Source organism: Notolabrus celidotus, chromosome 2, assembly GCF_009762535.1.
Source record: "Notolabrus celidotus isolate fNotCel1 chromosome 2, fNotCel1.pri, whole genome shotgun sequence".
Taxonomy (NCBI): domain Eukaryota; kingdom Metazoa; phylum Chordata; class Actinopteri; order Labriformes; family Labridae; genus Notolabrus; species Notolabrus celidotus.
The window spans coordinates 22,407,173-22,431,429 of NC_048273.1; the positions used below are offsets into that span (position 1 = coordinate 22,407,173).

At 40.7% G+C, this 24,257-nt stretch overlaps 1 protein-coding gene across 1 annotated transcript; it reads right to left on the reverse strand.

Moving 5' to 3' along the window:
* Positions 1–566: 566 nt before the first annotated feature.
* On the reverse strand, positions 567–20,982 carry LOC117825963 (excitatory amino acid transporter 5-like). The gene is made up of 11 exons (XM_034701981.1): positions 20,481–20,982; positions 14,389–14,468; positions 12,140–12,355; positions 10,714–10,756; positions 10,419–10,626; positions 10,007–10,106; positions 7,319–7,552; positions 7,033–7,227; positions 5,650–5,784; positions 5,424–5,526; positions 567–3,478 (listed from the first exon to the last, which is right to left on the reverse strand). The coding sequence occupies exons 1-11, from the start codon at positions 20,727–20,729 to the stop codon at positions 3,326–3,328; spliced, it is 1,716 nt and encodes a 571-aa protein (XP_034557872.1). The 5' UTR covers positions 20,730–20,982; the 3' UTR covers positions 567–3,325.
* Positions 20,983–24,257: the final 3,275 nt, after the last annotated feature.

Below are 24,257 nucleotides of genomic sequence, written 5' to 3' on the forward strand. Positions count from 1 at the left end.
TAATCACATAGCAATGACTTCATACCTCATAGATATGACTTAAAGTGAGTATTTTTGTAAACATGGCTCAGTTTTAATGTTTCTTATTATCACTGGCCTCCACTCTGGATGCTGACACTCAGTAAATGTCCTTGAGAATACAAACTCCCCATGCAAAGCTCAGAGACCCCTTCACTAAACCCGGTTAATCCCTGTTGTTCCCTCCTCACTCATTTGGACTTCATTGTGACTTTAATCTGTGGTGGATTAGCAGGTGAGGCACCTGTGGCTGCGTGTCGTCTCAGGGATTCAGTCCCGTGCGGCCTGACACTCGCTTTATTGGATTAATAACTGCAGGTTCTGTCAGCGCAGTAAAAATAACCGACCACTGTAGTGACAGTTTCCTGATGAGTGCTGCATAAGTTTCGTTTTGTTTTCAATTTTGCATTTATTCAAGGACCAGTTCAGTAATATTCTGAGATATGATCTTTTTTGTTTTCTGAGAAACACATTTTTAAACTGTACAAAAATCAACTCCTTCAATAACACACTGATGACTGTACAAAAGACATAATAAGGTACATTAATAGTGTTTATTTCAAATATAAATAAACATGAACTTTATTCCAAAAACATATGAGTAATATATTGTTAAAAAAAGTATTTACATGATGCAGTTTGACAAAAAGTTTCCTTTGGTTACGGGTGTGCGTTGGCAGATTCTTATTGAGGTTTGTGAGTTATAAAACAACAAAGGTTCAAAAAGTCAAATTAAGGCAGGTCTACAGTCGAACACTTTCTAAAACACAGAGAAGTTCAATGGGCACTTCACCACACGAGTTAGAACGGAGAGAATAAAGTTAGCTTAGAAAGGTAACCTTTGGTGGATCCTGACTATCTTCTGAGGTTTCAGTTTGTGAAATGCTTTATGGAAAGCAACCTGTTAAGTAGTCTGCAGAAACCTGTTGTGAAGGTATCAGGGTTGTTATTTTGCCACAGTGATGAAGTTATGTGCTGTATGAATCATGTCTTGGTTCTTATTGGATGGTTTTGTGATAATTCACCTGAACGACTCTGAGAGGAACAGCAACTCATTCTCTTAAACTTGTAAAATGCACTGACCTTCTAATAGAGATCAAGACAACGCTCGTTAATTTCCTCCCGTACAATATTGTCTCCATTTCCAAAGAGTCAGAGTTATCCTGTTAACACACTGGAGTTTGACTTTGCAGTGAAATTAATCTTAAAAATCATCACTGTTAGTCCTAAAAGCTCAACGTTTTTGGAGCCAAGCAAGTGTTGTGAAATACAAACTGTACACACATTAATCGATGGACTGCACCTGAATAAGTCAATCATACTTCTGTATTAAAAAAATTATTGTTAAAATGTTTCCATGTATATATAAAGGCTCAGTAAAGTATGATGTCCACACAGAGTTATTGTCAGATAAAAACCCTTCTTAAATTAAATACTTCATTCTGATTGGTCAAACGCTTGACAACAGTTATTAACTCTGAATAGCAAAGGGGATTCTAGGGACAACCTGATCACACAAGTCATATCAAATCAATCCTAGAAGGAGTGACGGCACTTCAAATTCATTGTTTATGATTTCACCTCTTTCTGTTGACCCTGGCAAAAACGGGGGAGCGATTAGCAAAGGTGGGTTTGTTAGAAGAAGGGGTGGAACGTCATTACTGCTGCTCCACCAGTCAGATCGCTGCTGCTCATGCCTCGGATTCACTAGAGCAATATGTCAGCACCCGTAGAGGTTGTGTTTTGGCTTCGCATCTCACAACAGAAGGAGCACAGAGGTGCGGTATCCATTTAAGTACACAGTGAGTATTTTAAAAGTGTCTTTGTACTTGCACAATCTTATTTGTGTCTTTACCACGTCACCTGCTGGACTCCATCTTACCAAACAAATTAAGTATGCAAGTTTCTTATATTTGTGTGATTTTGATTTTAAATCATTAAACTTGGGTGAACTATTCAGCTGAATGGAGGGAATGGAGGGCTGATTTAATGTTTGTGGCCCCAGAAAGATCCATAACTGATTCTATTAAGACTCTCAGTAAACTGAGGAGAGACATACAAACCTGAAACCAAACCAGCATCTGTTCATGTTGGCTGCAACATACATTGAGTGAAATGCCCATGATCCCTACAGCACTTAGTTTACTTTGCAACATTCAAGTCAGCACAACAACAGAAGAATAAAATAATGCACGTGGACTTCACATGAAGCCAGTAAGAAGAACGCATGCCTGCATGCTGTCAGATACAAACAAGACAATAAAGAAGGTCTGTAAAAGTCTGTGAGATGAAGAGCACTTGGAATTATCTGTCGTCGTATCGGACGGATTACCCTTTGACCCTTTAACTAGTCTGAGCAGGGGCGGCATTGAGCACCAGCCAATAAAATACAGCTTACTCAAGGGCTTGTTAAACACCTGAGAGAAAAAACCTGTTGTGAACAATGGACAGAGACGTGGCTCAAAAAGAAGACAGTCCCTGTGGTAGATCAAAGAAAAATCCCCCAAAACATTCAATGAAAAGTCCAAAGGATCCAAATATTCAGGAATCTTAGCTCATCAGCTTCACTTTGAAGTGAACATGTGTTTTATGTTCCATCCAATGGGATCCAACGGGGCCTATTAAGCTTGCCTGGGGAAAACAATCCGGATTTGGCGGACTTGTTCAGGCTTTATCTGAGTGAAGATGACGAGAGGGTGAAAAGCTGTGTTAAACTCCCCTGGTACTGATCCACCTCAGCGCCCAGATACAGGATCAGGAACATCCCATCTGTGTACAGTCAATCAAATGTCCGGCCAACTGTGGCAATTGGCGGAGTGTCTACAAAACCATCCATCTAATTCTCCTGTCACTTCTAGGTGTAGCGGTCCAGACAGTCCACGTGGCCCAGTCAGGTAGCTCCTCCTGGATAATCCCAACAGATACTCAGGTCTGATGAAACACACTGTCCATCCCAGAGTGGTCCAGGTCACCAATGAGCCTCCATCCAAACAGGCATTCCTGGAAAACCTCTCGATGCCAGCAAGATATAAAGTCACTAAAACTTCCCTTATTTTTAAAGAATGGTTGCTGTTGTAAGCTTCAGCTGAACAGAGGTTAGTCCGTCTCCCAGTCAAACCTGAGTCACCTAATTTAAACAGTTAGTGGTGGCTGCTGCACAGTTTCTGTTTCCTTGAAGAAGATTCATGTTTCATTACCATAAAGTCCATCTCTGCTGAATGCTCCGGTTGAGGTGGTGCGGTGAACACTGACCAGGGTTGTCACAGACTCAGAGGTGTTCTGAGACATGCTGCGTAGGACTGTCCAATCACACCTGACAGATGTTGTAGTAGACGGTGTGTGCGTGACTGTTGTCGTACATGCTGTGGTTATGCGTGTGGAGCTCCGTCATTGGCACATCTACGCTGTGGGAGTTGTTATGAGCATGAGGATTCTGCGTACCATAGGATGGTACATGCTGCTGAGGAAACATATGGACATGTATGTTAGCTTTAGACAATGTATTTTTAAAGATACAACATGTTTATCTGCAAATTTAAGAGGTGTTAGCAGGTGTGTTTTTAAACTTTGGATGGATAGAGGCAAGGTTTTACTCTGTGCTGCCATGCAGTAAGTTAGGCTAAAGACTTACTAACTCCAGCTTAGCTTTAACACAGCATCCCAAAAAGTTGTGATGCTGTGATAGATATTGAAAAAAAACACAGATGTTGATGGTTTGTAAATAATTTAAACCCTATGTTTTATAGAAACTAGAGCAAAGACAATATATCAAATGTTGGAACATGCTTCAAAAAAAGGTTGGGATGGGGACAACAAAACAGTGAAAAAGTTGTACACCTGGAGGAACATCTCCCAACTAGTGAGGTTAATGATCAGCAGGTCAGTAACATGACTGGGTATAAAAGGATACTCCAGAGAGGTTGAGTCTCTCAGAAGGAAAGATGGGAATTGGTTCACCACTCTGGGAGAGACTGTGTGGGCAAATAGTTCAACATTTTCCGAATAATGTTCCTCAGAGTAAAATGACAAAGAATTAGTGGATTTCATCATCTACAGTACATGATATCATTAAAAGATTCAGAGAATCTGGAGACATCTCTGTACAAAAGGCACAAGGACTACAACACTACTGGATGAATGTTATCTTCAGGCCCTCAGGCAGCACTGCATTTAAAACAGACAGGATTCTCTAGTGGAAATCACTGCATGGGCTCAAAATCACTTCAAAAACCATTGTCTGTGGACACAGCTCATCACTGCATCCAGAAATGAAGGTAAAACTGTGACATGCAAAGAGGGAGGCATATATAGACACAATACAGAAACATCCAAGACTTATCTAGACCTGAGCTGGACTGAGGGGAAGTGGAAAACTGTCCTGTGGTCTGATGAATCCAAATCTGATATTCTTATGGAAATCATGGATGCTGTGTCCCCCGCTCTAAAGAGGAGAGGAACCACCGGGCTTGTTACCAGCTCAGAGTTCAAAGCCAGCATCCCTGATGGTATGGGGATCATAAGTGTCTGGGGCATGGGTAGCTTACACATCTGTGAGGACTCCATTAATGCTGAACAATATATACAAGTTTTGGAGAAACATATACTGTCATCCAGACAATGCTCTTTTCAGGGAAGACCTTACATATTTCAGCAAGACAATGCCAAACCACATTCTGCACGTATTACAACAGCATGGGTCACTGTTTGGAACATGTTGCTGCATCAAATTCAAAATGAGCATATATTTTTTTCTGTTTCAACATCTTACATGTTGTCTTTGCTCTATTTTCTATTCAAATAGGCTTTAAATGAAGTACAAATCATCAACAGCAGTTTTTTTTACTCAACATTTAACACAGTGATCCAACTTATTTAGAAATGGGGTTGCACATGATCCGGTTTCTCTCAGCTGGTTATTGACAGACTATTCTGCCTGGAAACAAGAACCATAAAGAGAGTGGATCAGCATGGGATCAACAAGCGATCAGAGCTAATCTGCTCGGGTTGTTGGTCCAACCTGAGAGACAACTCTGCTGTTATCTAATCCAACCTGACAGCTGTGAATGAAGTAACAGCTTACAAGTGTGACACAGAGGTTGGTGTTTTCCTAACAGACTTTAAAGAGGTGCCATGATGCACATGTTTCACCAGGAAACAAAAAACAAAATAACATTTGGAAGTTACGTTTTTTAATGTATGGACAAAATCAGGATGCTAATGGTTTTGATATAATCCATTTACAGGTTTCTGACAAGCCACCACACATGCTTTTATATCTTCTTTAAGCGTCTTTTGTTTTTTAAATTCCAAAATAAATAATTAAGTTGTTTTACATTTTATGAGACAGATGGTGGAAACACCAAAACTTGCAGACATAATCACATCAGACCAGAGGGTGATTTTACCTTTCCTGATCCGCTGAGGGGGAAATCTTTCCGACAGAGATGGGCGATGATTCCCGCCGCCAAAGCATCCCCAAGGACATTGATCATGGTCCTAAAGCGGTCCCTGCAGAGAGAGAAGGGATGAAGACAAACTGTGAGACTCAACTAGCTACATATTCATCGTTATAACATTTTAATATCATGCACGAGTTAACGTTAAAGATCCACCTGCATAAAGCGTACTTACAGGATCCAATCGATGGCGACGATGAGTGTGATGTCGTCTGGTGGAAGCCCTACAGATGTAAGCACGATCACCATGGTAACCAGACCAGCCTGAGGGATCCCCGCTGCACCGATGCTAGCAGCCGTAGCTGTGATGCTGCAGGATGGACAAACACACGAATCAGAGATTCATTATGTCTGAAAACCCACTGAAAGCTAATCATATCCTTTTTTTCTGATCACTGTCTACTCTGTAACCTAAACAGGATGCAGAGACCGTATTGTCCGAGTAGGTGCATTTGTCTTGGACTTGAATACTGAACACATTTTCTTTGTACCGCTACTGACATACTGGTATGTAAAACAAACAAACATCAATCAACAATCCAAAGAAAAGCACATATCTTTGTTAACTAAATACACAATTACATATTGCTTATATTCTGCATAATTCAGAATATAACAGGGATAAGCAAGGTTTCAAACAGTTAGGTTTGCATTGAGGAAGCTGTGTTGTCTGTATGCTGCTAGAGAGATCATTTAACCTTTACATCCTAACATTTACTATTATATTTATTATTATATATACTACTTTACAATGGACATACTGGACTTCAGCGGCAACAGCTTCTACTACTCATCTCATCACTATCACCTCTCTCTCTTACTCCCCTCTATCTGTCTTTCCAGACCCAACTCAGTCGAGGCATGATGGCGGTCTAACATGAGTCTGGTTCTGCCTGAGGTTTCTGCCTGTTAAAAGGAAGTTTTCCTCACCACTGTAACTAGCTAAATACTGCGATGTGCAATGCTCATGATGGATTAAGGTGGGGTAAGACTGAGTCTTACCCTGTCTTGAAGTTGGGTCTCTGTTCATAATTTGACATAGAGTGGTCTAGACCTCCTATGTTTGTAAAAGTGTCCTGAGATAACGTTTGTTGTGATTTGGCGCTATACAAATAAAGATTGATTGATTGATTGATTTAAAGTATAGCCAAACTTCAATATGAATATCAATAGTTATATAGTATTGAGATCTTTTTGATACAATTTCCTGCATACATCACTGTATCGTCAGCATACGGCTACATTTTACCTGCTGCCACCTCATTTCACAGATGTTTTAAGAACAAAGGGAAGTTAGATTGTTGGAGGTTAACCAAGAGTAACCCAACGAGGAGTCCTTATAGGTCTTACAAAGCAGTATATATTTGATAAGCGGACTAACATGTGATACCATATCATTGGGAAAATGTTTTCAACATATGAGAGAAAATAAGTCGTACATTTTGTCAAAATCCGCCCCACAGCTACTGTTCTTCTTCTAGTCTAGGACAGATTCTCTACAGGTGTCAGACTAACTCTTTCAAGTTTCAAAGAGAGTTAGTACATGTTGTTGGCTTACCTTATTGTGACCAACTGGCCGAAGTCCAGCTCATAGTCATTAACCTGAGCAATAAAGATGGCCGCCACTGCCTCATACAGAGCTGTGCCATCCATGTTAATGGTTGCCCCAACAGGGAGGACGAATCGAGCAATCTGTCGGTCGACGTGGCAGTTTTCCAACAAACACTTCATGGTGATGGGAAGTGTTGCAGAGCTGAAAAGAGAGCATTCAGATAACATGGCATTAAAAACCTGTACACACTCCAAGATCAGCAGGTTAAGTCAGGACTGCTGTGGGCTCTGACCTGGAGGACGTAGCCAGGGCTATCACCATGGCCTGCAGCAACCCACGGATGTAGGAGAAGGGGTTCTTCCTGGTGAGGATGAAGTAGAAGAGAGGAAGGAGGATGAGCCCGTGGACGAAGAGGCCGGCGAGCACGGTGATGCCATACCAGCCCAGCTTCTTCCCTAGTGTACTCGGGTCCTGCATGTCCAGTATTTTTCCCGCCACCAGGAAGATGATCCCAAATGGAAAATACCTGAGAGGGAAACCACACAGCATACTGATGAGCTCTTGTTCTTAGAGTTTTGGAAGTTAACATGTAAAGTTTGTCAGTCTGGCGGAGCTTCAGGCAGAAAATGGTGTCACTGAAACCCAGATAAATATGTTCTACAAATTTGACTGCATTTTTATATTTCTATGTTCAAGGGGACCTTTTGGCCTTGAAGATCCATTTAAACATCATCCTCTTGAGATCATGAAACTTGACTGCAGCTTTGATAAAAGGTAAGGTCAGGGTTGTTATTTTGGTGTGATTATTATAACTTCAGTGTGGTCACAACTGAGACCATGACTTGGGGACAATGACTATCCAAATAAATAGAGACTTAGTGTCAAAGTGCTGACTCTACAGAGAGAGAAAAAAACTGCATGACTTTAATTTGAGTAAACTGGGGGAGGGTCATAAACTGGGGATTTTAGATCACTATATCACCAGGAAATCTGAGCAAAATAAAAGCTACCACAGCTCAACAAAAATTTGTAGTGAGTGACTCAGTAAGTCAACAATCTGAAACTAGTTTACAGTATCTAGAAACTTAGAAGAGACAACATTGGGGAAACAGTGAGGCTACTGTGATAAAATATTAATGTTATGATTGTGAATTATGTTTGGTTAAACTGGTATAAATGGTCTGAGTTCTGATTGAAAACTGAAGATTTGCAGATCTGACGTTTCCTCAGTAACAGATAAAACACTGTATCTGTTACTTAGAAAACAATGTTGTTTTAATCTGCTCAGGTGCTGCAGCAAGAGGACATGGTGATGTCACAGCCAGCACACTTTCACCATCTGGTCACCTGATGGGTCATCAGGTCAGATCCACAAAATCCTCCTGTGAGCCAGAGGCAGGATAACTCCACAGATCACAGCCAGTGAGAACATTGTGGCACAAAGACAGACCGACAAACCACAGCCTACATGCTCAGGCTTAATGCTGGCGAGTATTGTGGGGCTCATGTTTCAAATTGAAGTTACAGCAATACAACAAGAATCTATATATCTATACAAAGACCAGATGATGTTTGGTTGATCATTAGTGATCATTATACAGGTAATGTGCTTTCACTTCTGTAGTTTATGCAGTATTTGTTTACTCTTATGAGCTCACAAGGAAATAATTTTTGTCATATTTACTATAATAAAAAGCTTCTTGAGCTCTTCTCTCAGAAACACAGACAAACATGTAGAACTTGGTGGTGAGAAAAAGGCATCCTGAACTTCAGCATTCAAGCAGGAGTTTTGTTTTTTTCCGATGTTTCACTTGTAACCAGGCAGTTGACAGTGAACGGACTGGCTAAACAGCAGATCCAATAATTTAATATTGCTAAAATCTTCTACCCTGCATTCGAATTATTGGCTTTCAAACCTCAAATAGACCTCACTAGAGCTCCCTTGAAGACAGTCCAGTTGTATCGTCTGCATGAGAATCTGATTAATGACTTGCAGACCAGACCAAACGAACCAGATTAAACGAGGCAAGCATGCAACCTGAACCAAGAACTGTTCCTTAAAGAGTCTGGCTGTTTTTGAAACAGCCTGCTACATACTACCTACTAATGTACCTGGCAGTAGGTACTTCCTACTACATACTGTGTTTGGATTTGGTATGCAGTCTGACTGTTCTGTTTGATCTGTGTTGCAGTACACTGGGCCAGACGTCACTGAATTTACAGTTTCGGAAAGCAGAAGTAAACAACGGCCAAGCTGATGGAGAAACTGCTTCTTTAGCATCACTTAAGATTTAAAAAGTTAAGAAGTAGTTTATATGGAATTTAATAATTTTCACAGCACACAAAAACTGAGTTCCCACCGTCAAAAAAAGAAGAGAAAAAAAAAAGTGGAACGAGTGCTGTGCATTATGGGAAACAGTACGCGAGGCTGACTTCTCTGATGCATACTGCAAAATGTTCCTGAATCAGTAGACATCCGGGGAGTTTTGGCATACTGCTGATTTTGCTCTTGTTCACATACTACTTACTACATACTGAATTTTGGCCAAATCAGTACGTACTGCTAGTATAATGGGCGGTTTCGAAAACAGCCTCTGTCTCCATCAGATTGTTCAGATCTGCCCCAAACTATCCATCAATCCATTATCTGTCATCCCTTCACGTCATAGAAGAGGCAGGGTTACACCCCAACATATCGCCAGTCAATCACAGAGCTAACATACAAAGACAAACAACCAAACACACAAACATTAACCACCAGTCACACCACACCAATGAACTTCAGAGGCATGTCAATGGACTGTGGAAGGAAGGCGGAGGACATCATGCATGCACAGGGAGAACCTACAAAATCCACAGGCCAGAGATTTGAACCAGGAACCTTATTGCTGTGAGGCAACAATGCTTCCCCCAAAGTAACCATGCAGAAAAGAAAAGGTGTGTGTATTTTTAGTACTGTGTAATCTGGTGTTCTCCTCACCAGACAGCAGCATTAATGATCTTCATGACGCACTCATTGATGCACTGACAGACGTTGACAAGAGGAGCTCCTCGCTCTCCCATCCTGCCCAGCAACAAGCCTACAAATCAGATTACAGATCACAGATTACAGTTAACATAAAACATAATTATAAAGTGAAGTGTAGAGAACATATTACAACATAATCAAGGGGTATCAGAGTTACTGATGTACAAAGCCTAAACCAAACTAAACAAGAGAAAAGTGCAGATCCAGGCCAGGTGTGTCTGGAGGTAAGTGTGTGGAAGACAGAGCCACCCTACCTCTGTGACACAGATGATATTATAGACCACCAAATATAGTCTGCCTCATGTGTTCATAAAATCTCTTATTATTGGGACATTAAACTATTGATACATAAAGTCATGCTCACCCATGGTGGCGGAGAAGATGACAATGCCGAGCACATTCATCTGCTGGCTGGTCCCTGGGCTCGTCTTGTACAGGATCTCTGGCGGGGGCGTTAGCTCCAAGTACACCGTCCGGCCTTTAGGGTGGTTGTCGTCAGGGAAGACGTAGACAAAGTTTGGCTGTATGGTTCTGGCCGGGACTTTGAGGATAGGAATCAGGTCCGTTTTGTACTGAAGGAACACAACCAGGTTAAGTTAGAGGGTTTAAAGGTGATAAATCTTGATCTGATTCCAAGTGAGTCCTGTTTTCTGTGTTACCTGCTGAAAGGTGGCCTCAATAAGGTTGGAGGGGACCATGTTCCTGAGGACAAACAAAGATAGACATGAGGTTGTTTTTCCCTTAAACACGAAGCACAGATGTAATAACTAGAATGCATTACAGAGCTTTATAAGTTTAACACCATGGTACCAAACCCCCCAAACTGATCTATCAATAAAACAAACCCAGACCAGCAGCTGAATGGACTCTTCTCCCTGGACTTAACTGAAACGTTCTGTGTTTTCCTTGAGGAGAGGTAAAGTAAGGTAGGAACATTTTGAAATGCTCTTATAGCTTCTGAAATGCAAGAAGACTTTACTTCTTTCTTTCTCTCAACATTACTCTAGATTCCAAAAAAAGACTCCAAAAGACCCCCTTTCCCTTCATCTGCTATCTTTTATCCCATTTGGGGTTGCGGGGGGCTGTAGCCACACAAGAAAATGACAACCATAACTCCATCTTTATTTGTGGGTTTTTTTCTTTCAGTAACTTTAGCAGCTCCTGATCTACCTTTTTTTTCAGCCTAACATGAAACTGTGGTAAGATCATTTGAGAGGGGGCACGGGGGTAAACACAGCAGAAGAGCGGCAGTCATTCAGATCAGTCGACCTTCTCTGGGGTCGGAGGTCAATGAGATGATGATGATGCGGTGGAGCGGCTCGTGAGCACGCTCTGCCAACGTGCCACAGCAGAGATCACTGCTCCTCTCCGACGCTGACTCGGTTAATCTGTCACTCATCCCCCACGGGATTACTAAAAATACACTGATCGGCCCCGCTCTAATTGGATTCATGTGTGTGTGAGATAGAGAGAGAGTGTGTCGGCGTATTTTCTAAGATTTGTTGATCCAACTGTTAGTCAGAGGAGCTGATAATCTTACTTTTAGTCAATAAAATGTAAGAAACTGATGAAGATGATTCTTCAGGGAGTCTGAGGTCTTTATGAGACGTCTTTAAAGGAGAGAATGTCTGCCTGGCTGCAGATTGATCAACAGTTTGTGGTTTATAATTGACTTAAATGATCAACAGCTTATTGACAAACTGAACTCACTTCCTCTCAGTCTCACATTAAAAGCAGCTGCACACACTGTCAAAGACCGGGAGAGGTCTGCTGATCCTCTGAAGCTCTCACCACAGACCCTGTAGGACTAACTAATTGGGGCCAGCAGATATCCTGACAATTTCCCTTCTGTTGAAAAACACATTTTAAAAGACATCTGTGTTTGCTGTTGAGATGACGATAAACACTGACAATCAATTGATCAATTTTGATGTTTTTTGTGCTGATTTGTTTCCTCAGAATATGTGAGCACTCCAACACAGACTCACAGGCTTCATATGAAGGCAGCACATGGATAAGATTATATTTAAACTAGCAGCTGTCACTCAACAGTCCACACCATCCGGAACCCGCCCCCCATCTCACCTGATGAGGTCCAGCAGGGCGTCGGCAGAGGTCATGACTGGCCCGCCTCCCAGCCGGTTGCTGTCCATATCTGTCCCCACGCCAGGTTTGATGATGATGACGAGCACGATGCCAACTATGACGGCAATGAAAGTGGTCCACAGGTAATATGTGACAGTCAGGACGCCCATCCGACAGCACGCCTTGGACTCCATCGACGACAGACCTGACATTAAACTGCACGAAGAGCAGAGAACATGCATCTTTTTAATTAACTCTGTGACGCTTTGAGCTACAACACATAACAACATTGTACTCTTACATATCACCGTACTTCATAGAGTTATATCCTTTTTTAACTCTGCCTTCAGATTTTAAAGGGATTTTTATTAATTTTAGCTGACTGTCCAGTCAGGGTCGATGGGAGAAGCAGAGGAACTCAACTAAAGAAACAAATCCCTCAATGCGGTTATACTGACAGAAAGCAGACTTCCTTTTTTCATGGACCCATACCTGCAGTGCCTACAATTCCCAGGATGCATTGCAGCAAACAGCTCTAAAACAGTTTAATGCTATAACATCTAGTTCCCTCATACTTTAATGCTATCTTCTCTGTTCAAAGATATGTAGTTTCTCAGACGAGTGAAGACTCACACTAGAAACTAAAATAATCTGGAGTTCAGTCTGAACGCTCTTGGTGTAATGGTCCGAAATGTTTCTTGCAGCAAAAGATTGTTGTTTTTGTCAAGGCTCCGCCCTGATCACAGTTATATTTTCATGCAGAAATTGAGGAGTTATGAGATGATATCTAAAACCCTCCCATCAGAGCCTACAGGTGCATGCTGGGAAGTGGAGTGAGTGCCGTGACAGAGCAGAAGGAGGGTCCTGTAGACTGACAGCTCAAACAGACCTCAACATTGAGACGCTATGTTTGTCAGGTGATAGTGAGGATGACGCCTTTTCAGTGTGGAAACAGCGCCTGCCTTAACGAGCTCCATCTCTGCTGGGAAACTGTGTACGTCATATGATGCGTTGGACCAAGGAAACACAGATACATCTGGAACAGCTGCAGGAGTTTTCCACACTATACACCGAACTCTGATAGAGAGAGGATGGGAATCAGCAGAATGTCCCTATATTCTGCATTTATTGAGTCTGTTTTAATTTTTTCTATGATCTCCTGGTTTGGCAGCCTCAGTATTAAAAACAAGAATAAGCTTTTAAAAATCCTCAGGCAGTGCTGCAAGATCACTGGTGCCTCTTTTAATGACCGTTGTCACTTTTGTAAAGTGAGAGCCATCTCCAAGGCAAAGGCCATAGTTATGGACCCCAAGAATCCTTTCCATAAGGAGTTTCAGATGCTGCCTTCAGGGAGAAGGTTCAGTCTTCCCAGGTTAAGTCTTCCAACAGATATAAACTGTCCTTTCTTCTGTTGGCTGTTAGTTTCTTGAACAATCTGTAACCACTGTGATCTATGTGGACAATGTGTGGATCTTGTGCAGGTTTGTGTGTGGTGTATTGTTTTGTCTTGTGTTGTGTGGACTACTGTCTGCAAAGTGAGGAGACGCAGGTTGGAATTTAACCCGGGCTGCAAGCTTGAAGAATATCGCCCCTGTACATGGGGTGTGCAACTTAACCACAAGGCCAAACCGTCGCTCCTATCAGAATAGACGAATGACGTGAGGATAAGACCTTCAGCCAAGACTCAGTGACTAACATTTTAAAGATCAAACAACTAACAATCAATAAATGACTTTTATGAATACAAGATACAACGTTTCCTTTTATGCACCTGGGCAGCATCTTTAAGGTATCCAAAGACTCCTCTTTAAAAGCTAATTTTTAACAAACATCTCCACTCTGTAAACTTTACAGATGTCATCAGTCTTTCACTCTGCAGCTTACACTCTTTCTTCAAACGTCCAGATATCTTTGAACGCACCATAAACAGATATGTTCATGGCTGCTGCAGCCTGACAGGATGAACTCCCTTGATCAGATTTATTCAGTGAAAGAGTTCAAAGCTCTGCATTAGTTTGGGTTTAACAGAATTGAGCAGAGGACAAAGGATATCATTGTGCAACTAATGCAGAGTAAAATATGAACTACATGATGAATATGTGAGTCAGCACAGATCCTGACTGAAGGAATGACAAAAACTTCAGTGGTGTCTGTTTTCCTCAGCTGTCCTTCTGTGATTTGTCCCTGGATCTTCAGTGTGTCTCTGATCACGTCCTGTACTGTGTGTAGATTTAAAGACATGGACATACCTGGACGTGATGAGAGGAAGGATGAGCATCTTCAGCATCCTCATCAGCAGCTCTCCAGGGAAAGAGAAGTAGATTTTTGCCTGAGGGGAAAAGAAAGAGGGAGGTTTCAAAAATAATCGCGCATGGTTGTTTTAAGGAAAACGTGAGAACATGTTTCATCATTTTGAATTATGGACCTGACTGCAGGAGTGTATTTTCACATCGCTTGGGTTTCATAAACATGCTGATTTGAAAAAGTAGATCCACCAGGGGCATATATGCCCAATCGCAGCACAATGCATCTGAACAGTTTAACTCTCATTCACTTGAACAAAGACAATTCGTGAACGGGTGAATAAAAACAACTTGGATAAAGTTCCTGCGAAGGGTCAATAGGAAGTGAAGTGACAGGATGTGTCGCTGGTTATGAAGAAGGGCACAGAGAGACAAACAGATTACCTGTATCATCCCTCTGGATTTAAGGTCAGAGGTCTGGTAGGTCGGAAGTTAATGGGTGAAGTAAGATGCATTCAAAGAGTTTTATAAACAATCAATATTTAGAGATGTAGAGTAAAATTAAAGGACTGTGTCAGACTCTCAGGTCTTTCTGCGAGACCCTCCTTTCAATCAGTGTCTGAAACTCAACAGCTAATGTAGGTAATCTTTGCGTATTTCAGAGCTTATGAAACAAAGCCAGGTCTCTCTGTGTTCCTCTTGACCTCCATGTTTCTGTCCTGTCTATATTCAGACTGATGAATCAAGTCTGCTGAGAGCAGCAAGGATCAATTCTTCTTGGAAAGACAGTTCAGAGACAAGCTTCTCTATTTTTAGCTCACAGACAAAACACTCTGTAAAGTAGGTTCTGTTTATTTTGGAGGTTTGATTTTAATGTAACAAGACACATTCAGCTCACCTGCCATCCAGGTTTTGGATTTTGATCCAAACACTAAAAAGCTTGATATAATAACCCTACATTGATATAAGCAGAGATTTAAAGCAACTATGTACATGAATATATGTCCAATTTGGAGGTATTTCCAGTGTAGTCAGTGTTAACATCGACACATGACTAACTCCTTCATTCAAAATCAATGTTTCTACTGAACAGCTTTTAGAAATAACATCACTATGATATTACAAATGTTAAATTGTGCACACACACAAACAAATAATGTGATAATATGGGATATTTGAAAGAGCAAGTCTTTAGTCTTTAAACAGATAAATGTATCATTTAATTTGTTCTACTTCCTCAAACTAACGTATCACCTAGGGTCTAACTCAGCCATTCCTTATTTCCCGGTCCTAAGTCCTCTTTTGGTTTATTTAGGTCTGTTCTAAAAGTGTCCACGTTTAAATAAGTTGACTTTTTCAGTTCAGAGGTGATCCCAGAATAACCACAGAGGGCCTGAGATCAGCGTCTTTACTTACCTCCCTGTGTGTTATCATTTAATTTGAACTAATCTCACAGTCAGCAGAGCAGACACAATTGGCTCCACCCAACCAGAAGAAACTCTGTAAGAGGCTGACAGCCAATAATTGAGTGGAGGGATTAATGATGGTGGATTTAGCCTGGCTGCAGTCTCCCTCTGTGTTAGTCATGCTCACTGACGATGTTTTCTACAAGAACAGCGTGTTCCTACTACATGCACAGAATTAGTGGGTCAATTTAAAGGCAAGTGACACCCTGGGAGGATGGTCTGATGGGAAAATTTACACTCCATACAAACCTTATGTTTACGTTTGTGTTTCTTATTCAAAGAACATCATAGTGTTATCACTGAGGTCCATGTTAACAGATAGAAGCCATGTGTTAGAACAGAGCTCAGTTACAGCCACCAGAGTGTACGCAGGAGTGTGTATGTAGAGACCTAAAAGGAGAGTCAGTGCCCCAATTAGAAATGTCTGGACGTGCCCTGCTGACCCCTCCGCCCTCATAGTGGTTACAGGATTTTTCAAACCCTGTAACCACCACTTGTTGTTGATGGTCAGTCTTGTTGTTGATCATATGAAGGCATGGCTGTTAAAAGTCTGTATCGTAACCAGAAAAAAACTCCACAAAGGGGCTTTAACCTTGAACTGGGTGTTTTTTTTAAAACAAACCAAATAGATAAAAAGACCTTCCTTTTGAATCTAGCTCTTAAATTTGAGTAATTTCTTTTTAGCCCTGGACTGCATTGTAACCATAAGCACTTTTATTACAATTGTTTTAACATTATTGTATTTTATTTTATTCTATAATATGATATTTTTATGTTTCTATTTATTTTTTATTTAATTTCATGTGTTTATTTATTTATTTATCTCTATTTTATTTTGTTTCCTGGTATTTATCTGATCTTATTTTAATTTATTTTTATTGTAGTGATTTTCTTCTCAGTACTTTGTATTATTACTATTGTTTTAGTATTTTATTATTTTGCCTATTGCTGTTATTTTCTGTCTCTCTGTTATTTTGTGAAGCCATTTATGCTGCATGCTTGAATCTATAAAAGCTGCTTTATAAATACAGATGGGCTTAGTTAACAGCACATAAAACTCCTTGCTGCTGATTCAGAATTTCCTTATTTAAACAAACAATCTAGACTTCTTTTAGAAGCTGAAACAGATCATCATTTTGTCTCGCTCAGCTGAAATTTTATTGGAAAACATCTCTGGAGTCAAGGTTTCTCGTTAATAGCTTTAAGCATTCTTATGCATATCTAAGCCGTGGTAGAAGTTATGGGATGTAGTGTCACAGGAAGATTCTTTGTTTTGGTAAATCATTTGAAGTGAACAACTCTTAAACACAAATATGACCAATTGATTTACATTTTAGAATGAACTTAACTTAAAACTGCTCTCAGTTTGTTGTTGAGTAGGAGATTTGTCAGAAATGTGAAAATTGAGATAGTATACAGGAGATCTTCATCTAAAGGAAGCTGCCACTGACCTTAACTATGTGACAGATTTATCACTGTTGTTGTTCGTAACTGTTGTTCACTTGCAGAGACAAAGCAATATTAGTAGCTGAGTCAGGAGACTGGCTGAAATATTCAAGATTCTTAGCAGAATTGTTATTGTGAGGTCAGACTTTGACACATTTGAAGCTTGGTTATAGCCCAATGAGGGTGTCTGGACTTGTTGGTCCATGGCCCTGAAAATCAATCGTTTCAACCTGTGTGGTGGGTCACAGTACATGACGACCAACGTCATATCCGGGATGCCTCACAACCTACTGACAGGAAGTCCAGCATGTTTGATTTTCTCTCTGCCTTTAAGTGGTGTGATGATGATGACCAACGACAGCACAGAGCAAAAGTCCCAAGCGTCAGCAAAGAAAATGGAGACGTAAAAAAGAGGAATAATGACTTTAGTGCTGCGAGATGAAACTGTGAGACAGAGGAAATGTTTAAAGAGCTCTGTCAACGTAGTGTCCGTGACGTCACCCATCTGTTCCTGAGCGCTGTTTTGAAGCCAATTGTCGGCGGGGGCCATATTGGTAATAATAACCAAACTTAGTGTGAGGTAAAGAGGTTGAGTTTGAGCCTCCTAGCCAACAGCTATGTATTCCCGCCTGTCAGTCAAGTCAGTCATGTCCTTATTTGGGCAAAGCTCGTAATCTTAATATATTCTGAACCATCACGTTAGAAAAAAATTAACCTGCCAGTACAGTGTGTACCAATAGAGAAATTAGTTACATTGACCCAAACCTTTTTTTTAACCAGGCTGTAAACATGTTTATTAATGCTGTAAAGATCGTCTTTTTTGAGTTGGTGTCTATGTGGTTTCCGGTGTTTCTGCAGCCAGATGCTCAATGAATTGCAGTTTATAACACTTCCGCAGATTGTGTAATCTAACATCAACATTAGCCAATATAACTTTAAATATTAGATTTAGCATCACAACGAGGAGAGAGATAAAACACAAAAGTTCAACCCCTAAACTGAGATGTTAGCTGTAACCTGAAAACTGTTTCAGCTACAAACCTTTACCAAATTGTTTAATTAGCTTTGAAACCTAATCAAGGAAATATCTGGATCTTTAGCTGTTCAGTTTTCCACTTTGTTCACCATGATGATGATGATGAAGATAATGTTGCTGTATGGTTCAATAAAGTAGCAGGGAAGGTGATAAATCTCTGTCAATATGTCTTCCACTCCAGGTGTTATCATAAGCTGATTCTTTCTTCCCTTCATCATGACCCAAAAAGAGTGTTTCCACACAGACTCCTGTACTGCTGGCAGACAACATGCCTTTGGACATCTGTATCGAATGATACTGTTGGTAACCTTCACAAATGGATCATGGTTTAGAGTAAAAGTAACTACATGATTACAACAGTGAAATTATATGTGCACGTTAAAGTGAAGAAAGATACCGCATGAAGGAATATGTTGGCTTTTAAGTGACCTAAAAGGTCGTTTTTGTACCAGCTTGTATATTTGGTTTACAGTGATAATTTAACACACAATCAACAACACTAGACTACAAAAAATGCTGCTCTTTGTTGAACCTCAACTTTGTTGGTGGTCAACCTCTATCACTGTGGCCCTCAGAGCTGTGTTTAATGGATAGGGAGTACAGTCCTCATTTCTGTAGGTTGGTAACAGCTTTTATGTTCCCACTACAGAGCTTCTTAAGACGTGACCAGCCCATTAAAAACAAACAGTCTTTCCTTTGCATTTTAAAAAGACACAGCGTTTCATATGAGAACAGCCTGCATACACACAGATCAGGTAACCGCAGCATTATGCATGCCAGGCCAGTATTCAGCGATGTAACTTTGTAATGAAACACCACTGAAGAACACCACATACCTGCATATAAAGGTGTTCTTCAACAGAGTCCAAACTAACAAGAAGACAAGTTGAACGCACACTTGAAACCCATTAACAAGGCATTGTCCTCCTACTTGTGCACAGCTAGTTGACCTAGAATGTAACACATGTGCGAACTGGGCTGTGATGTTATCATTTACAAAGGAATTTGTGTATCATAAGTTTACCCGGTTTCAAATTTTTCCTCCTGTGCTACTTCTTTGTAAAAAATACAGAAGGCCACACAAGTGTCAACCATGCTCATTGATTTGTGTTTGAGTCCTGATTCCTGACAGAGGAGTAAAAGTTAAAGTTCTTACAACGAGCAAGGGAGGGGTTTGTAAAACCTGTTTCTAGTTCAAATTTACCAAAATCCCCTAAAGTGAGAACACAAATACTCACAAATACTTCCTAGAACTGTTAGCTAGCTCTTAAGCTTGTGAGTCATGGGAGCAGCATGATGTGTCTTCAGAGGCTGCAGTTTCAGGACAGCAATTCTGGGAAGCATCTTTGGGACCCTTGTGCTGTTGGGACGGTTAAAGTTAGTGTTTGGGTAAGACACTAAAAATGCAGTCCATGGCGATTCATTGCACCAGGAGGTACCATCACAAACAATAAGGGTCCTAGAAATGAAGCCTCAGAGTTTGAGGATGCATGCTGCTCTACGGGGGAGGGGCAACAAAGTTCATGAAGGTGTTTGTTTTTGCTGAATCATTACACAATGCCTTGTGTTGGATTAGTCTCCACTTCATTATGTTACAGACATCCTCTGTGTTCATCAGATTTTACATTTTACATCTCAACAGGCGAGCCACTATAGATCAGTTAAAGGAAAATATGAACCAGACATCTAGAGGAAAGAATCTACATGGCTCATTTTTGTGAGGTTCTTAAAGAAAAGGAATCTCAGTGTGGAAGGAATAACTTAAATAAAGCATTGAGGGAAATTTAAGGAAAGTATAGAAATTAGATGTTTTACAATGAAAGTATCATCGGTTTATTTAAAGTTAACTGTTGTAGAACACACAAACTGTCTACTTAAGAGCTGAGTAGGAGAGCTGAGTAGGAGAGCTGAAGGATGGTATCATCAAATAAACCAATGTCCTGATGTGAATGCTTTATATTAAAATATCTAAACTTTGTGCGTTCAAGTGTTTAAAATCACACAAGGTGACGCTGGAACATTTAAAGACAGTACTAACATAGGAGCAGAAATCTTAAGTCCTGGCAGGTGTATCTGGACAGATTTACAGTACAGGATCAAGCTGGTGGCTACTTGAAAACATCCGTGGCTGACAGGTGAGTCAGGCCTACCTGTGTGGACAACTGAGTCCCCCTCAGCGTGAAGCCCAGCGTGCATCCAGTAAGCACGGCAACGACTGATAGTGTGAGCAGCCCATTCCTCTTACAGAAATCCCTCACTTTCCTCCTCAGGTCCCCATTCGGCAGGTGGAAGCAAGCCTTCACCCGGTCCCCCATCGTCTTCCCTGCGTCTGCCGGAGCATATGAGCTCTGGTCGGATCGCGCCTCCTCCTCGCCGCTCGGTAACAAAAGCTCATCCATGCCAAGTTTTTTGGTCCGGCCTCCTCGCTGTACCTGTGTGCTGGCAGGGTGACAAACCTGAGAAAGCCAAAGAACCTTTCCACTAAAGGATTAAATCATGGTCCGGTCAGAGGCAACTGCAGCCCTTCAGGCCGCCTGCAGGCACTAAGAGGCTTAAAGAGGTGGACTAAGGGATGACACGCCTTTGTTGTGGCATCAGGTCCTGAGGTTGGACCTGGTTCCTGGGCCTAGTTCCTGGAACAGATCCAGTCATTGTTTCTGTTTGACTTTCTTTGGCTGCAAGTGAGAATCAGATGTTTCAAAGTTGGAGTTTTCTGCAGGTTTATACAGAGATTTGCACAAAATAAAATCCGATTTGTGGGCTCATATTACACTTTGAGTTTCTGAAATGATGCCTACAAATTATTTAATAGTCTTCTCTTTTAAAATAAACTCTTTATTTAAAAAGTGCATTTTGTTGATTGATCCTACTGAGGGATGAAAATGTGTCTGCCATTGTTCCCCAAAAATATAAATCAGCATCAGATGACAGCAGACATGGATGAAACTGTTGTACCATAACTCAGTAAATGTTCATGTATAGTATTCACCACGGGCCTAATAACACATGCACTGTTAAGACGCTGGAAAGAGTCTCTTGTTTGTCACTGTTAATTCATGTTTTTGAAGTCAATTAAGATTTGGATGATAAAAAAAGACAACGATGTGAGTGTTCAACCGGAAGAGGAGGACAGCAGTGGAAGGACCCGAATGCAGATGCCTGAGGCAGAGCCGGATGCAGTTTAAGGTCTTAAACTAACACAATAAAGGTAGAAAAGGCTTAATGGATGATGAAGCATGGAGGGATGAAACAAGAAAGCAATCCACCACAGACAAAATGATCCAATAAAGAGCAGGCAGGAGTCCAGAGTCTGAAAACGGGGAAAGGGTCATGCAGATACAGGTTGAGAATAGTCTCCAGATAAAGAGGCTGACGAGCCAAGACCAAGATGCACTCGATTAAGTTACTCAGCAATCTGGCATTGACAATAAAATTAGACGGTGCTGCAAGGAGGAGCAGGTGAGCCGAGTAGAGCAGGTAACAGAAGGACTGAAGAGAGGTGGCATCAGGGAAAGTCTGAGGGCATCTGGTGGAAAGGTGGAGAACCGCAGCTCTGTGGAGGAGAGGGAGGGACAAAAACTTTCTAAAAAAAATACAAATTTATATATTTTAATTCTTATTTCTGTTGAAAGAGCTCACTGTGTAATCACATCATGGGCCGGAGAGAGATCATGGGAGTTGATGTCTTATTGCATGTATCTTATCTTAGATCTTATATATATTTATCTAAAATTATTTGAACATGCTTAGAGATGTTTTATTTTTATTTTTTCAAAGTTAATGATATTTATATTTTATGTCAGTATTCTGAAACTGTATTTTGTTTGGATATAACTTTTATTTAAATGCATAAACATGTTTTATGTTTTATTTTGATCAGCATGCAACATGCTAAGTAACTGTACTAGGCGTGATATAAACGTGGTTTTGTTAAAAAAGTTATCTTCTTTATCACCCTATGAATCCTTAATATGAAGGATGTGTGTGACGTTCTGTCTGTGCGATATAGACAAAGATGGTCATGAAAGAGGTTATATTCAAAGATTTTCATGTGTATTTATCTCATGTTGCCGTTTGTTTAAGTTTAAAAGTAAGAACGCTGCAAATGTAGGAAGACAAAGACTGCCAGAAATAAAAATAAATTATAATACTTTTCAAGTCATAAAACGTGCCTTTGAACATGCAAAAACTATATTATAAATACACAAGGCACCTGTTTAATAATGAAATGTGTTTAATTTGTTTCCTTTACCTTTGTATAAACCTCAGCGTGTATTTTATTGTTTAAAACCCCAGTCAGGAGCTTTTTACTGGTTATGGAACAGATCAAAACTGACGCTGTTGTCTCTTCATGACTTACAGCAACATTTCTTTGCTGTCATTTTTTAAACCTTAAAACGCCGTGAGGGGTCGGTGTCGGACCAGATGACCCTCTGAGCGGCTTTAACTTTCTCATGAATTTATATATACTCTTTGCACAAGTTTCAAACGCATTGTTTTTTGTATGGTTATGTAATTGTTGCCTAAAATGTAATAGCATGAATCATGACAGTAGTGACTGAAAGACTGAGATCACAGATACAGGCGGATAGAATTAGTTTCCTTACTTTTTTAAAAAGGAGTCAGTTCGGGTGGTTTGGGCATCTGATAAAGGTCCTCCAGGTTTTTGACCTTTGGAGGTTTTCAGGGTGTGTCCAGCTAGGAGGAGACCCCAAGGTAGACCCATAGCTATCTCCGATCTGGCATGGGAACGCCTCAGGATCCCCCAGGAGGAGCTGGAAAGTGTTACTGAGGAGACAGATGTCTGGGCCAACATGCTTAGCCTGCTGCCACTGCAACCCAGCTCCAGATAAGGGGAAGAAATGGAGTGGATGGATTTCATGATTATAACATGCTGGTAGATAATATTAAAGTGGTAGTATATAGTAAGGATTTATTGAGTAATTATTATTTATCAGTTAATTTATTGTAAAAAAGGAGCCCACAGACAACGACTACAGTCCATTTCACCTCTTGGATTTACTTCATTTTTTACAGTGGACTGCAAAAGGTTCAAACAGATCCACCTGGAAGGATCTAAGTGACGGCGGCTCTACAACCTGAAGATCAATCGAATTAATCGTTTACAGCAGGCCTGAAATTAATGAGATTAATCAGAGCACTGCGGTGGTGCTGGTCCTGACGTTTCACTGAGCTTCAATTAAAGTGTCGAGAAACAATTGATGGAGGTGCGACAGCTCTAATCCAATCAGAGCTGTTAGAGGCCGGGCTGAGGTGTGACAGTTCAAGAATTCTCTGTGATGTAATGATTCACTTTCTGGTCCAGGAGAGTCCAAGCCAAACTTAAAGGTACAGTGTGTAGGAATAACAATACTCAGTGAAATCTAGCAGTCAGATTCTCTACTGAAATGCTCCCAGTTTAGTGTTTTGCGCCCCCTGCTGGACAGATCAAACAAGGCAACAACACCCAGCAGCATCCTTTCAGGTTAAACGTGATGGGAGAAAATGTCAGTGGAAAGCACCACAAGAAAAATGTTTATATAACCAACAGTGGGATAAGGTAGAAGTAAAAAAGGAAAAGTAGATCTGACCTGCTGCAGTTTTTGAGGAAAGTCAAGTCAAGCTTTATGTATAAAGCACATTTAAAACAACCTCAGTTGACCAAAGTGCTGTACAGTTATTAAAATACAATATAATCATACAAAAATATAACAATAAATGTATAAAAACAATAAAAGAATAGTAAGAGCTCAATTTAGGAAATAAAAGAGTAAAAAAGTTAGAAGCCAAGGATTCTTGTTTAGCTGGGACTGAACGCCAAGGAGAAAAGATGGGCTTTCAGTAGTGTTTTAAAGTGCTCAACAGACTGTGCAGCTCTAACCTGGAAAGGTAGGCTGTTCCACAGCTTTGGGGCCACCACTGAGAAG

Excerpts from the sequence above, each read along its gene's own strand:
- LOC117825963 (XM_034701981.1), bottom strand. The coding sequence starts at position 20,729 with ATGGATGAGCTTTTGTTACCGAGCGGCGAGGAGGAGGCGCGATCCGAC. Across the intron at positions 10,627-10,713 it reads TTGAGGCCACCTTTCAGCAG|TACAAAACGGACCTGATTCC; the intron begins GTAACACAGAAA and ends GTGTTCCTTCAG. Across the intron at positions 7,553-10,006 it reads ATCATTAATGCTGCTGTCTG|GTATTTTCCATTTGGGATCA; the intron begins GTGAGGAGAACA and ends TTTCCCTCTCAG.